The sequence below is a fragment of the Cyanistes caeruleus genome, chromosome 1, assembly GCF_971803275.1.
Source record: "Cyanistes caeruleus chromosome 1, bCyaCae1.hap1.1, whole genome shotgun sequence".
NCBI classification, from domain to species: Eukaryota; Metazoa; Chordata; class Aves; order Passeriformes; family Paridae; genus Cyanistes; species Cyanistes caeruleus.
Genome location: NC_141701.1, coordinates 121,026,300 through 121,042,320, shown reverse-complemented (window position 1 = coordinate 121,042,320; position 16,021 = coordinate 121,026,300). Strand labels below are relative to the sequence as shown.

Here is a 16,021-nt window from a genome sequence, read left to right as displayed (position 1 = left end):
GAGCAGTTACATTAATCTCAAGTTACTGTAAGAGAAAAGGCACTAGAAAGGCTGCACTAGCAAAAGGATATACGGTCACAAGAAACTGTTCTGCATCCAGTCCTTGCTCTGTTCCACTGTCAGCAGTCTATTAGCATTAGTCATGCCAGTATTTCAAGGCATTTCACTGACTTATAGTGATTAATGGAATTTTAAAGAACATGCTGATTTGTATCAGCTCTCATAAAAGTTTTCACTTTTTTCTATCTAATTCTTGCCTTTCAATTTAAGTTTTTTCCCTTGGCTCATTTCTCTCTCTTTTTCCAATCACAGCCCTTAAACACAGGAATGTTTTACCATGAATTGTCATGGCAGATAAAAAACTGAGCAATCTCCTATTCTTAAACATTTAATGTAAAAACTGCCTGAAAATCTGTGGAATTAAAGAAAAAAAGCCATGCCAGAATCCAGAATACCTTTGTTGCAATGATGATTTGGGGCCAATAAACATTACTTTTTAAAAATCACCACAGAGATACAAACTACCCTGCACAGTTCTGTAAAGGAGAGAGCAATTTACCCAGAATAGCTTCTATTTAACAGAAACCAGTCACCATTTTGGCACTTGAACTTCAGTGTTAAAAAGGAAAAAATCTATTGAGACCAAAACAACCATGGTCCAAAGAGCAAGACTCCAGCATAACAATGAAGCACATACCTTATTTAGTGTACTTATTTTCTTCCTTCAGTTATACATTAGTAACTTTCTCTTACACTAAGAGCAATTTATACAGATATACACAGAGCACTCAACTGTTCTGTCTTCCCACCCCATCCTGAATCCCAGAAAATACAGATGGCATTTATAGGTAAGTTTAGCAGAAAAAGATACTTTTTTAATATCTGACTGTGCTAGAAAACACAAATATACACATCCCTCAATCCTTACTGTATCCACAGATAAAATAATCCAGAAGGAGATAAAAAACCCAAAGTGGATCACAGTAACCAGCCACACAGGCTTACCAATATTTGGGCAAGGAACATTTGAAAAATACTGGAGCTAATTTAAAACATTAGCTCAATTTTCTGGTTACTGTAAAGATAAAGAGGAATCTTTACCCAAAAGGCAATCATTATCAAGGATAAGTATAGGCGTTAAATACCACTGTATTTTGGAAAAAAACACAACAAAAGAAAACCTCCACCATGGGCTTCTGTAACAAATAAACTACTACATTATATTATGTAAAGACTTAAAACCAATGTGTATCCATTCAAACAGTATTTATTTAATTACACCGTAATGCAAATAAGTTAGGTCCATATAAATGTCATTTTGTTGTATGTACAACCTATGTCATTAGCAAGCTGTTTGATCCAGCTGGTCTAAGTGTCGGCCTCATCCTCTGGAATGTACGTATCTTCTGACACTGTCCATCGGCTGCATCTACAACAGGACCAGCACAGCCTTCAGCCCCAAAGTAAACTGAAAGGGGAGGGGGAGGAAATGAAAGTCAGATTTGCAGCACATACTTCTCTTTAAATTGATATTTGTAAAACACAAATCCGGAGGAACGGCCCTAAAAATGTACAGAATAAACACTAGCCCCAAAAATACTGAAATAATGCCACCTTTAAAGTAAAATTTAAGCCTACAGAGCATCAACACATGCTCTCAAAAATGAGCATCTGTAAGCTTCAGATTAGACCAAACATCTGTTTGTAGTATCCACATAGATATATTCTGGTACAAAAAACATCATGCACACCAAAAAAAAAAAAGAAGTCTCAAACCACCAGCGAAGTTAAACATAGAAACACTGTCAGCAAGAAAACAGCTGCCGGAACTTGGTTATTAAGACAACAGAAGATTCCACTGAAATTGTAACATGATCTTACTACTTTTTTTCCCATATCTTCTACCCTTTCCCCTGAATCACTCAATCCTAAAAATGGGATTTCTAGACAATGTAACTATGTGAAGCCAGAAGAGTTAATCTAACTTTGCAAACAACACAGTCCATCAATTACTTGTTTTAGGAATACCTGGTCCTGCCCAGTAATCAAAAGCATTTCTTGAAAAACAGAACCACCCTTTCTCCAAAACTTTAATTAGTTAGACCCAAGGAAGCCCTTCAATAAAACTTAAATGTCACTAGAACTTAAGCATTATTAATGCCATAACACTGCTTCATAACAAAGAGTCCCACAAGAAAGAGGCAATATGAGCCTAATGTACTTTGCCTCATGACAGTGACTAATACTGAAGGATACCGCCCATTATTTCATGCACCTTTTATGCCGTGTTATTCCCTCATTTGCAAAGGCAGAAGGAGATTGAGTTTTGGTTTCAAGTTGTGCTAGAAATCTGAGAAGTTAGTCTTCAGTGCAGAAACTTGCACAAACTAGCTCTACAAGAGATTAGAAGGGCAGCTGTAACACAAAAGACACAGGAAGTTCCATATCTTAAAAACTATGCAAAATTAAGGTCTTCCCAAGAACTAGAACTTTGCTGACTTGTCATTTGAATTTCCAAAGAAACAAGAACCACAACAATTAAAAACAAGGGATGGGAGCATCCTTCACAACTGTTGCTGGCCAGAGATAACACCCAAATCAGTAACTATCTGCACTGAGTTTGTATGTACATTTGGAACCAATACATACCTCCAGATAGTTGGTTCAGGCATTCCAGGATCTGCACCTCTTTTAAAACCTGAAGTGAAACACACATTAATACATACATAAAAATAAACAAGTATGTGCAGATTTGTACATAATTAAATCTTTATCAAATTATTCCAGCCCATTAAATAACAATAAAAAAAAACCCTACTGAACAGAGAATTGTGATTAATGAAGCTGTGCACTAACCTGAATAAAAAGTGCATATTCTTATGAGGGATAGAAAGCAAAGAAAATAAATACTAGTGTAGACTTTTCTTTTTTTCAAGAGTCTTATCTGCATCTTTACCTGACTTAAAATTCAGGGTCAACTGACTGCATGAGATGAAGGAAGTCATCTATCCCAGAGATCAAGACATACACACACAAACCCACAGGTTTTAAATGCTGTTCAGAAAGCAACCTAGTAGGCCTCTACCAACAAAGGCACCTAAAACTGGTGTAGAGTGAGCACCTTGAGACCTAACAGCCAATTTTCCAATGATATCTAACACACAACTTAAAAGTAGTTTTTTAGTAACAGTTCATTCCATTTAGCATGACAGAATGCTAAATGTTTAGTCAATTAAACCTCAAATCTTCTATTCTGATTGGCACTTTTAGGAAAAAGCTACATAATACTAAAGCTTGCAAAGAAACAAGTTATTTTCTAATACCCAGGAAAATTAAATGAAAGTTAACTACAAAGAGTTCATCCCCAGTCTCAAGTATACCAATTGACTAAAGTATATGTATGCTACGGAAACAACTGAAGGTTTAGCATATGAAGTATCTTTGCTCTCTGGACTGTAAAATGAAAGTCTTGAAACATAATTGTGCAATTCAGGGACTGTTCAACACTACACTGGCTATCTAGAAGTGAATGTTTCACAGAAAATGTCTTATTTCCCTCGTTTACAGAAAATAAATAACTCATGTCATGTTGCCTGAAACACAGGCCACAAAGGTTAATGGAAAAAGTTCCATTAACTTCACAGGCACTGGAAAAGCTCTTTGAAGATAACCTTGAATGATTTGAGACTATTAGACATCCTGACCCAAGTTCTTTGGCTGCCATACTGTCCAGCAACACAGCTTAAAAATTCATGAACTGCAGTCACACTGTGTGTGAATGTTTCTGGCTCCTCCCCTCACCCCCAGTATTTTTAAATAAGAAAACCAGATAAATTTATAAGGCTATACAGAAGTGGTACAGCCCACTTATTTTGTGGAAATATGAACCTAAACTACAACTTAAATGTCTCACTGCTACATAACAAAAATATACTAGTGTATAAAATAATATACCCTGGTGTTAGTGCAACTGTAAATACAGTAAGGTGGCTTTATACAATTTGAAGTAACTTACTGAATGTCACTAATGTAACTTATTAGTGTCAGTAATGTGACACTCAGATATCACTAAGAAAAAAGAGCATTTTTTCCCACATTCGCAGATACTGTCATGGAACTAAATCAAAACAAAACTTCAACAAATTACGTCACAAAACTCTACTGAAATTCCCACCCAAAACTTATTAATTTAAAACCATTGCTAAACTAAAAATGGAAATGCAATTAAAGTTCAGACCTAAAAATGATAATTAGTTTTTCCATAGCTTTTGAAGTGACTTCTTTTGCTTGCAGTTGATGTTAAAGCACTTCTGTAACAGCTGAAGAGACCAACATTTCCCTGGTTGTTATCTATAAACAGTCAAAGCCCTTCAAACCAGGCACTGCATTCCCTTCAATTAATCAAAACAACCTCTCAGATTTGACTGGAAGCACATTAAGCTCCCAGCCCTCTTTCATGTTTGCATTCAATGCAAAGATGTCTGCCTGATTTAGCTGCTTTTCCCAAAAAGCCCAACAGTTTGGGCAGAAAGTAAGCCAAATGAATTGCAGAGATCAGCCTTCCTGGACCCCAAAAGAAGTGAAGAAACGTGTCAGGCCTGTGGCACATGTGCCTGTGCTAAGTGGGTCAAGCTCTTTAACAAGGACAGCTGGTGGCATACAACTCTAACTCAGCAGGAGAACTACCATGTGGTAGTAATGCCTGGCCAGCCCGATGACGGGAGCAAGCAAAATATATCCTGGGCACCAGGCTCAACATCAAGGCATCCCCTTAACATTCCACTGCAGCTAGGAAATAGGAGCCACACCATTTTGGGTGGGAGAGAGACTGCAACCTGTATTCCTGTTGCAGGAAATTCAACCTCAGCCAGAGGCTGGCAATGCCCTCAGTGCCATGAAGAAGTGCTCCCAGCGTTCACCTCACCACAGACTCCCTAGAGCACAAAGCACAGCCTTGACTACTACAGCAGGCAGTCACTGACACAGGGTTAAATCACAGCCCCATTTGCTGTTTGGCTGCCCATTCCCCAGAGGGGCCCTCACACAGGATTGGCCTCCAGGGAAGAAAAGGGGCAAAAAAAAATTATCCTTACAGAATTGTTAGGTTAGAAGGGACCTCTGGAGATCCCCTAGTCCAACCCCCAGCCAAGGCAGGGTCACCTTGAGCAGGTGACACAGGAACGAGTCCAACTGGGTTTTGAATGTCTCCAGAGCGGGAGACCCCATGACCTCCCTGGGCAGCCTGTTCCAGTGCTCTGCCATCCTCAACACGAAGAATTTCTTCCTCACGTTGAGGTGGAACTTCTTCTGTTTTAGTTCACGGCCTTTGCTCGCCGTACTGTAGGTGGGCACCGCTAAAGAGTCTGATTCCAATCTCTTGGAATTTGTCTTTGAGATACTTCTATGCTTTAAGGAGATCTCCTCCCAGTCTTCTCTTCTCTGGACTAAACCGGCCCAGCACCTGCAATCTCTCCTCATAAGAGAGATGCTCCAATTCCTTAATCACCTTCGTGGCCCTGTGCTGGATCCTCTCCAGCAGCTCCTCGTCTTTCCTGCACTGAGGAGCCCAGAACTCGACACAGCACTCCAGATGTGGCCTCACTAAGGCCGAGTAGAGTGGGAAGATCATACTTCTTCTTTACAAAGCAGGGGGTGGAAAAAACCAAACAAAACCCATACAAACAAACAAAAAACCCAACTATAACAAAAATCCCCGTCCCACAGTTCGGCCAAGGGCAACCCCGCCCTCCCCTGCGCACATGCGCGGCGATGGCCGCGGGCGGCGGGGGGAGCGCGGCGGGGCGGCCCTGGGCCCCCGGGCCCTTCCCTCGGCCCCGCCGCCCCCCGGCAGCGCCCGGACGGGCCCGGGGGCGGACAGCGGCCATCGGAGCCGCCGCCCCAGACCCGGCCGCGGCACTGGCCGCCGAGGGCCCCCGCGCGTCCCCCGCCCGGCACTGACCGAGATAGAGCACTACGGGGATGAAGCCCCAGCGGATGGCGAACTGGCCGCCCTTGAACAGCTGCTGTAGCCGCTGCTTGGCCTCCTTGCTAAGCTTCGGCATCCCGGCGGCGGGGCAGAGAGGAGGAGGAGGAGGAAGAGGAGGAGAAGGAGGAGGAGCGCGGCCGCTCTCGTAACAGTGCCGTGCGCTGGGCGGGACCCATCGCTGGGCTGCGGGGCGGGGACCGGGGCCGGCCGTGCCCTCAGGCGGGTGAGGAAATGGCGGCCGCGGGCGGCGCTCTGGCCACCGGGTGTTCTCTGCCCGTCGCGACCCCGGCGGGCTCATCCCGCCCGCTTTCCAGCGCCGCAAGCTGAGGGATCGGCAGCGGGATCGGCACAGCGGGGCCGCCTGGCTGTGAGGGGCGCGGGGGCTGCGAGCGCTGTGGGTCTTGCTGCGCGCCTTGGGTCCTGCCGCACTCTTGTGCTTGCTCTTTCCGGAGCTCTCGAGGTGTTGCGCACACGCCGCCTCGGGAGGGTAGGAAGTACCTTTGGTAAGTGAAGGGTAGAGATGGAATGCTAAGAAAAAGTGTTCCCGGAGGAAATTGGAAATGCCTCTCCGTGAAGCTCTCCATAAGGCTGTGTCAAGGAAGGTTTAGTCTTGATGTTAGAAAAACGTTCTTCCCCCGGGGGGTGGTTGGGCACTGGAATAGTTTTCAGTTCATTTCATCCCCAGGGACGTGGTCACAGCGCCAAGCCTGACAGAGTTCAAAAAGTATTTGGACAAAGCTCTTAAGCACATGGTGTGACTCTTGGCGTGTCCTGTGCAGGGCCAGGAGTCGGACTTCGACGATCCTTGTGGGTCTCTTCCAACTCGATATTCCGTGACTTTTGATACCAGGCTGTGTGATGTATCCAGTCCATGGAAACGAGGAATTCAGGGAGTGAAAGCTTGACTAGAAATATAGAGAGAGGGAAACCTGATGCCTAAAAACTGCCAGCACAGCACTTGGTGTTTGTTGTCCTTAACCTCAGAGCCCAGATAAGCACTGAGGCATTTTCATTGTTAACCTATAAGAATGGTCTCTGTCCTTGCAGTGCCCTGACCACCGACTCAACCAGTTATATCATGTCTTTACCATGTTTTCATTATTTCTCAGGTAGCCTCCTGCCTTTTGCTGTAATGCCAGATCCACGCCAGATGCAAGTCTTCAGGTTCCTGTTATCACTAATGCAGCTGCAGCAGTTAACACCATCAGGCTGTATCATGTCTGCTACCTATAGCAAAGTTCTGCATGTTATATGTTGGTTTGCCTACAGAAGTTACTTGAAGTTCTGTAGCCATCTTGTCACGTTAAGAATAGCAGCAAGTCAGTGCTTTTTAGAGACAAGAAAGAATCCAGGGATATAATAAATATTACTTATTCAGATACATCATTTACTCTTCCAGTGTGTGGATGCCCATTCTGCCATTTCAATATAGAAATAGGAGCTTTTAGTTCACTACTTGCTCTCAAGGTAGAGGCAGGTAGAAAACTGCAGGCAACATGAAGGGTTCTGGCAGCCCATGGCATGCTTTTGCCATGGTCTGTGAATAATCAAAGTGTGGGGTATGAAAGAAGATGTTGGTGAGGTCATGGCACAGATATGCAGTCATGTTACAGAATGCACAGCTTTTCATATTGTACACCAGTCCCACTGCCCTGTGCTTCCATACACATTAAACATGGGATACACCAGTATTTCTAGTCATATGACTGACACACATTTATTGATATCTGACAAGTAGAGGCATACAGTTTGTGAGTGTCTCCTTTATAAACTGAATAGCTTATCCCTATGGAAAGGTTAAGCATCAGTGCTGTATTCACCATGAGCCTCAGTATGAAGCTCATAGGACTAGGAGCCTACACCTTTCCTAAAAAAATACGCCTTTGGGGGGGAATTCTGGGATTCTGACTGAAAATTAAGAGAACAAGTCTTTCTATCTAGAGGTTTGTGTTGGATTTCAATTTTTTTGGTATATCACTGTTGTCAAACTTTTCAAATTAGTACGTGTAAGTAGAATTGTACAAACATTCAAGAAAAAAAATTTACTCTTCTGAACCAGTGTAGTGCAAGAGGCACATCCATTAATTGGTAATGGCATGTCATACTCAAAAGAGAACTCAAACCATTGAACCTGTTTTTTTTGACTTGCAGGAATGTATTTTTCAGCAGTTTGTATTAAATTGTTTTTTCTTTGTAGATGAGGCCGAGTGATATCTGTTTTCACGCTGTGGTTACTGTTACAGCTCGTTCTTTCTAAACATACAAAACCAACTGTTCATTACAGTGCACAGCTTGTTAATAATCTCTTACAAAATATTGCAATAAAATATGACCCACTGTAGTGGAATATTCCACTGTAGTGGAATAAAGTTCAAAAGGTATTTTTCCTTCCTGTAATTTTAGTGCAAGTGGAATTCAGAAGGTCGAATGTACAAATCACCTGATACGAAGTGTTGAACAGTTGCTCTGTCTCCTTTGAGAACTGGTGTAACACTGTCATATGTGACACAGTGCATATAGTGTTATTGTGGGTGTTCTTGACAAAGAATACTCACCAAAGTGTGCCACATGTACCAGATCTTTTCTTCTTTCCTTCACACATTGAGTCAAGGAGTAATTTTCAGAGCACAGAAACTTGGTAGCCTTCATTTGTCATGTCTGCCAATTTGAATGTTTGACTAAAAGCTTGTAGGTTATTTCATTGATTTAACTACAAAAGCCAGGAAATTAGTAGCAAGGAAGTTATATTACTTTGCCAGTTTTCTCACAAACAAAATCAATGCTAGAAGAGCACAAGGGTGCATGTTTGTGCAAATAAACCAGTGTTGATTCTGTATAGTTACTGGTCAAGATTTACATAGTCTTACATACTGAAGCTGTGAAAGGATGTCTGTAAACTAAGAATTTTGACAGAGAAGAGCACTTATTTCATCGTAACATGTATCCATAGTCTCAAACTGTCCAACATACCATATTTGCACTGAAAGACCTCAACTAGCCAACCAATAAACCCACAAAACCTTGACAATGAAAAAGGAAACAAGTAAATGGTTATGTTGACCCCAGAAGTTTTCCATGCCTTTATTTGGCTCCTGTGTCACCTAGAATGTTAGAAGGTCCAAGAGCTCAGCAGTTCTTTGGTGATCTACTGACTCACACAAAGGGGGAAGGAGAGCAGCAGTCATACTTCCTGGAAGTTCTGGGACAGCACTAATCACATAATTTAAATATTGACAATTAGCCCAAAAAGCAAATGTACCTGTGATTGGGCATGAAACATTGAGCAGTTTTGAAGGGAGAAAACATAATACCCAAAGAAATGGGGACCATAAGATGGAGGAGACTCTGTCTGGAGAAGACAGAAGTTTTGTGCTGTGAGTACTCATGTTTGTAATTTATTGTGATAACACTTCTATGAAGGATTTTGATTTCATTTAATTTTTTTCTTGTGGCTGATAATGAAGACAAACTCACTTGGAATGGTGTATCCATTAACTAAGAAGAACAAGAGCTCCAGTTGCTGGAATGACAAAAGAAAATTAGTGATACCATAGATGTTGAAAGTCTTTTGTGGCAAAAACTTCTGAATTTCTTTTGCCTTGGAGCTTCATGTGATCAGCAATAACAAAAATTCAGAAACAAAATTGCAGAGGTTTCAGCCAGAACAAGAACATGAATCCCTACTGTTTTATTAAATTGATTAGCAGTAATTCCACAACTGTTTTCATAGCAAGTAAATATCACTAATACTCATGGTAAAGTGGCCAAATACTTCCATTTTTATGGGCAAACAAGGGAATTGAGATTGTTTAAAGACATGACAGAAACAGTGAATTGTCAGGTTCAGGGAAATAATATTACTTGGTCAGATGGCTTTAACTTGTCTTTTTGAGTACCAAGAGTGCCTTTCAGGTCAAAGAATTCCAGACCTCTAAAGCTGTATCTCAGCAAACCACAAAATAAAACCATGCAACAGTACATGGAATTCAGAGGCTGATGAAGGAGACAAAGTGCAGTGACACATTGAAGTCTGTGAAAAATCACTGTGAACTTGATAGGAAATCCATGCAGGCTTCCATTATGCACTTAAAAACCTCACTTTTGAGATTTCCCTGATTTACTGACAAGAAGCTGCATTAAATTCATTTGCTTGGGGGCAAAGTTTGAGTTTGACCCTATTTAGGAGGAACTTAGATTTCAAAGACGCTATGGTGGATGTTTCATACTTTGGGATTATACCATAGATCAGTATAAATAGCACAAGAACATAAGGAAGAGCTCTTCAACAGATTTCCACTGCAGGATGAATCTTTACAATGTCAGTAAAAACAGTAGTCTATTATGACTAGACATTCTATTTCACTTCATTGTTACTACTAAACTTCCTATTTTTATGGTGCCTTAGTAATGATGTTCCTTCTATTACATTTTAGTATTCCTATTCACTTAGTCTAATAAATCCCTGCTTCTCTGCAGTACCACTGATCTGGGAAATGTTCCTTCTCATTTCACAAAGACCAGAAAAGACAGAGATAAAGAAATGGAAAGTGCTACAGTCAAAACAACAAAGACAAAGGCTGTCCAATTAGGTCATGTGCAAAACAACCAGAATACCAAAATGTCTCCTGAATGTTATTGAGACATAGATTACTTTGGGGTGAGTATATTTGAGTTTTTGCATTTAGCATAGTTTCAAAATATGCTTGGAATGCAGAGCTGTAATGCATATAAAAATTTTCTGTCCAAATTAGAATCTTCTTCATAGGAATTTCTGTATGTTACTTGTTGGATGTACTCTGGTCACTGTCCGATACAGGATATTTCCAAGAAAAGTGGTATAGCCAGATGCTGTGCTGGGTTCACCTGAGTTCATTTTCCTCACAGTGGCTGTGTTTTGTACTTGTGCTGAACACAGGGTTGATAATACAGGGATGTTTTTGTTATTGCTGAGCAGGGTTTGCACAGAGCCAAGGTCTCTTCTGCTTTTCATACTGTAGTGCTGGTGAGGCTGGGGGTGCATGAGAGGCTGTGAGGAGACACAGCCAGGACAGGTGACCCCAACTGACCAGAGGGATGTTCCAGACCATGGCACATCATGCTCTGCATATAAAGTGGGGGGAAGAAGCAGGAAGAGGGGGACATTTGGGGTGATGGTGTTTGTCTTCCTAAGTAACTGTTAGGTGTGATGGGGCCCTGCTGTCCTGGGGATGGCTGAACACCTGCCTGCCCATGGGCAGCAGCAAATTAATTCCTTTGCTTTGCTTGTCTGCAGCTTTTGGCTTCCCTATTAAACTGTCTTTATCTCAGCCTGTGTATTTTCTGGAGTTTTAAAAGAACTTTACACTTCTGATTCTCTCCCTGATCCCAGTGCTTGTGAGGCGTAGTGAGTGCATGGCTGTGTGGGGCTTGGCTGCTGGCTGAAAATTATTGAAAATTAGTAGGATGATCAGAGTGGGAGGAACAAACAGCAAAGTATAGTATTTTTTTATCTTTAATACAGTAACTGTACAATTTATTTATTTAAACCAAAACTGACATGGTGACATGGAGTTATAATCTCATTATTAATTACAGCTTCAGAGGCTAGGGAAGGAGAATCCGCAGTCTGAGGTAAGACAACACTGAACGAACTTCATCAAATGCTTTTAGAGACCTCTGAGAAGAACTGTTGATGTTCTTAAAAATTGAATATTACCTGCTTCACAACTGTTGTTCTGTTTGAAGCGTGACTTTCCCATTCTGCCCATTTTTACTTAATAATGAAAATTAAATGTTACATGTAGAGATTCTGCTGCCTTTTACCATAGATAGTTTTTCTAAAAATACAACAGTTCTTCAGTGCATGCTTTTATGATTTCAATACTTGGCCAAGGATGAAAACAGTAGTCTGATTTCTTACATACTTTCAGTGATACGCAAAGTTCTGATGGATAAAAGGATTTTCTGAGGCCAAAGGTAATACCCATATTTACTCATTCATTGTTTTTAAATTAAGCTCTCTTTTTAGCAGCTGAGCATCAATGGTTTAACTCTAGGAGGATTTTCCTCTAAAGGTATTTTATTAATGTAAATGATTTCTTTGTCAGCAGATCTCAAATAGATTTTTGTTTCTGAAGAATATGTTGTTTTAACAGCACATATCTATAAAGATTTTAAAAGATGTAAAAGATGCTTATTTTAGGCAAATTTTTACTATGATTTAAACAAGGTGAAGAAAACAAATAATGTATTCTGATTTTCCAAAGTCTTTGCTTGTATACTTGCTTTTATATCAATTCCAACCGTAGTAAATTGTATTGTGGTGAAACAACCATGAAATTGATAATGTAAGTCTTTGCAGAGAAAAATTAATTTTTTCTCTCTGATACAGGACATAGAATTGCAGCATTTGAAAAATAAATTCTAACTATAAGTCATATTCTGCTTTCTCTCCTCAATGAGTGTTGTAATAGCCCTTCTTAGCATCTAACTACAAAAAAAAAATGCTGCTGAAACAACTTTTTCTGACAAATATTTGAAAATGCAACTGATTGATGCACAGCACTCGCTTCACTGATTTACAATAGAGCTTTTGGATGCACTCTCAGATTTTGCAAGATAAAGGTGTACAATCTACTAATTAACTCGGGTTACAAGCTAGGAGAAAACATGTAGTAAAGCAAAAATAAAAACCTCTGAGTTGAAATAAGCCAGGCAGAGCTGAAAAAATTCCGTGTGGGTTTTTTGCCGCTTTGTTCTGGGTTTTGTCTTAAGTCCCAGTAAAAAAAATTATATGTAATTTCAGTTACTGTATATATCCTTAAGTATCCTTTTTTCTTGTAATGTCCAAAACAAGAAGGGTGTTTAGCGAAATCAAGATTTTTTTTTTAAGTGCAAATTAAAGTTTAATTCAGTACAGCTTGAATTTCAATAGCATTTAAAGCATAGCACAGTCTATGTTTTACTGATGTCATTAGAATAGTTTATAACAACTTTTAATACAAATTAGAGAGTCCAGAGCATAAAAGGAAAGGTAAAAATATGTATATTTTCAGATCTTGAATAAGATTGCCCAATCAACAAAGGAAATGTGTCATGTGTATATACAAACTGAATAATTCATAGTAAATCTAAACGTTTAACTAATAATTTAGTTAAACTGAATATAGGTATTAATTTAATCTTCATTGTTCACTTAGGGTGAATTGACTTCAGAAACTTAAGGACAAATGACCAAGAAGATGAGGAGCAGTTCACACCTCCTCTGGCCAAGCCCCATCAGGGTTGTGCTGCCTGAGCTTCCTGCTGAGGGTGATACTCCAGCAAGAGCTGCCTTTCAAAATTTGGAAATTCAACCAGTGTGGACAAAAGTATCAACGTTTATGTTTCTCTTTGGTTTTTGCATTTCAGTAGTTCAGATTTCACTGAAAATTCATTGAGATCTTCAGCACATGGAAGATTAGAATCAGTAATATAGTATCATAATGAAGAGTAATTAAGGTGTTTCCTGGATACCAGAAGGCGATCAAGGAAAGCTCTTTTCTTTTTTTCCCAAGTCTCATCTGGTGCTATCAAGATTAAATGAAGCACAACTCATGGTTAATGAAGTTTTTATTATTCTACTACAAAAAAATTTTGTCTCTTAAAATGCTTCCCTTTTCTGTCCATACTTTGTCTATTTTAGTGGAGTCATATGCCATATTTAGCCCAGACAAACGATTTTAGATTTTACTAATTTCAAAATAGTAATAGTGTCAAGTAGACACACTAGTGTGTCATCTCTGTATATTGTCAGCCTGCTTCACAGGGCTGTAAGTTCATCTAAGACTCTTTCCACTACTGCACAGAAAACAAGCGACCTTTCAGGGAAATACCTATCAGTGTTTCAATCACTGCTGCTGCTTTTCAGTAAGGATTATTAAAAATCTCAAACTTTATTCTCCTAGAAGTACAGAACAACTGCACTTTAGTAATTTTAAATGCTGGAATCTGGTTTAAGAGGGTGATTTGTAGCAGTAGGTACTACAGTGATTAATGAGATTCCAGTAGCTTTTCCCTAGCTTCCTGCCTAGAGAAAAAAAATACCAAACAAATAAACAAAAAAAACCCACTCCAAACCCATAATGGCAGATTAGTTGTGTGCCTTTTGCTGCGTTTTGTAAAATGTTAATAGACTCTAAAGGTTTCATTTTTGAATGAGAACCATTTAAGCAAGAATTTTAGCAGATGCAGAGGACATTCAAGGAACTTGTGAAAATTCCTTATGTTCTGCTTTATAAAGTCTGTTACGCACATTTGGCACAAGCTGTGAATCTAACCTGATTTCCAAGTATTTAAACGGTCCATAAAAAAAAAGCCATTTCTGTAATACAGTTATATTTTTCCTTTTTTTTTTTTCAAGTACATATTAAGTACACATCTGAAGAAACAATATTGTACTCCTTTATTTTAGATGTAGGTAGCAGTCACAAGAGATTAAATGCTGTTATGTGTAACAAAGCATGAAGATGACAAGATGCATGAACCAGAGGCTTTTTAGCTCAGTCACATCATCCAGTACATAATGATTCAGATTTTGTATTTCAGACACCAATGTCATCTTGGGGTTGAAATCACTCTGGTTGAATCTGTATAAATAAGATAGCTCCCCACACCCCAATTACCTTCCTACTTTAAAAATAGAAAGGAAAATGAGTCGTCCTGAGTTTAGAGATGAGTTATTTGTGTGTGGTATTTGTGATGGAAAATTCTTTCTAAAATAAACACAGTAATAAATGGTCTTCTTTTTTCCTCTCATACTTAAGGGGACAGGCTGCTTCTAGTGACAGAGTACTAGACTAGACTGATCCTGTTCTCTTTTAGGGTGTCAGTACATACTAATACATACAGCACTATATCTTAGAGTCATTAATTGTGTAAAGAAGAATATTTTTCTGTAGTTTTTCTATTAAATTTCTTTAAAGCCACATGCAGAACGTTACTTCCCATGTTGTATTTTAGTTCCAGCAACTCTAATATGGATGATATGCTGATGAGCTTTTGAAATCCTGAAAAACATGAATTTGACAGGGAACCTAGATAGGACTTTAAAAAATATTACAAATAATTTAACTGCTATTACAAAATTTTTATAAATGCTGAATAAGGGAGTCATTTAATAAATGCATTAGCCTCTATTAATTTAGTTTCTTCACTTCATTACAGAAGGACACTATTGATCCAAAATTTATTAGCAGTGTTCTGCTAAGGCCAGCGGAGGGCAGGCTTGAATTGGAAACACTTTTTATTACTGCAGTTACTTGAAGTTAAAATACCAGATAGTGCCTCATCACTTCTCTACTATTCTAGTTACCCATGTGCTGGATAAAACCTTCTTTGCAGTTGCTGTTTGACAAAATGAGTGTTTTGCGAATGTTTAAATAAAGATGTTAATATGAAAGTGAATAAGTCAGTGCTGTGTCTTACTCATGAGGGATAATTCACATTGCTTAATCCTTAACCACATATATCTTGAAATGTTTTTTAAAATCTAGTGAATATAATTATCCCCATTTTACAGATTAAGAAACTGAGAAATAGAGTGGTAACCTTGTAGATTACCCATCCGGGTGGCATACAGAAACAAGAACAAAATCCACATTTCTGAGATGTAATCCAGTGCTTTGCACACATAAACTATTTTAACTCTTGGAAACATTATGGAAATTATTTCTAGCAGCCCAAATTGTGGAGTCTGAAGAGCTTATACTGATGAAATAGCAGGCAGCCTGACAGTCAGGTTGTAGATCTTAAGAAGAATATACTTCCCAAGAAGATGGGTGGCAGTCAGATCAAATGCCTAAAGATCCACTTTAAAGTAGTATTTTATTATTAAAACAACTACTTTGCATTTTTAGGCATATTTATTATTCATTAAGTTAGGCTGTAGTCTTTCCAAAAACCTTTATGATAGCCTGTGTCTGACTCTTGTTATGTGTAATGTGTTATGGCTTCACACATTTTTAAGTGCTGTGTGAAGGTTTGTAAGAATGTATTATAAAAGAGGCCACTTTAAGC

General features: G+C 39.4%; 1 protein-coding gene, 1 long non-coding RNA gene and 1 other non-coding gene across 4 annotated transcripts; 2 read left to right on the top strand and 1 right to left on the bottom strand.

Moving 5' to 3' along the window:
• Positions 1-1,251: 1,251 nt before the first annotated feature.
• Positions 1,252-6,284, bottom strand: TOMM7 (translocase of outer mitochondrial membrane 7). The gene is made up of 3 exons (XM_086854212.1): positions 5,960-6,284; positions 2,650-2,698; positions 1,252-1,468 (listed from the first exon to the last, which is right to left on the bottom strand). Exons 1-3 carry the CDS (start codon positions 6,282-6,284, stop codon positions 1,453-1,455), a joined length of 390 nt encoding a protein of 129 aa, XP_086710338.1. The 3' UTR covers positions 1,252-1,452.
• LOC111924311 (uncharacterized) lies at positions 6,174-13,304 on the top strand. 2 transcript variants are annotated; one of them, XR_015277312.1, is made up of 4 exons: positions 6,174-6,489; positions 10,463-10,643; positions 11,561-11,596; positions 13,165-13,304. It is a non-coding gene; the product is annotated as an uncharacterized LOC111924311 (long non-coding RNA). The 2 variants fall into 2 exon arrangements; XR_002861595.2 differs by lacking the exon at positions 6,174-6,489 and having other exon boundaries at positions 10,002-10,643.
• On the top strand, positions 11,851-11,938 carry LOC111924449 (small nucleolar RNA SNORD93). Its single transcript, XR_002861653.2, has one exon. It is a non-coding gene; the product is annotated as a small nucleolar RNA SNORD93 (small nucleolar RNA).
• Positions 13,305-16,021: the final 2,717 nt, after the last annotated feature.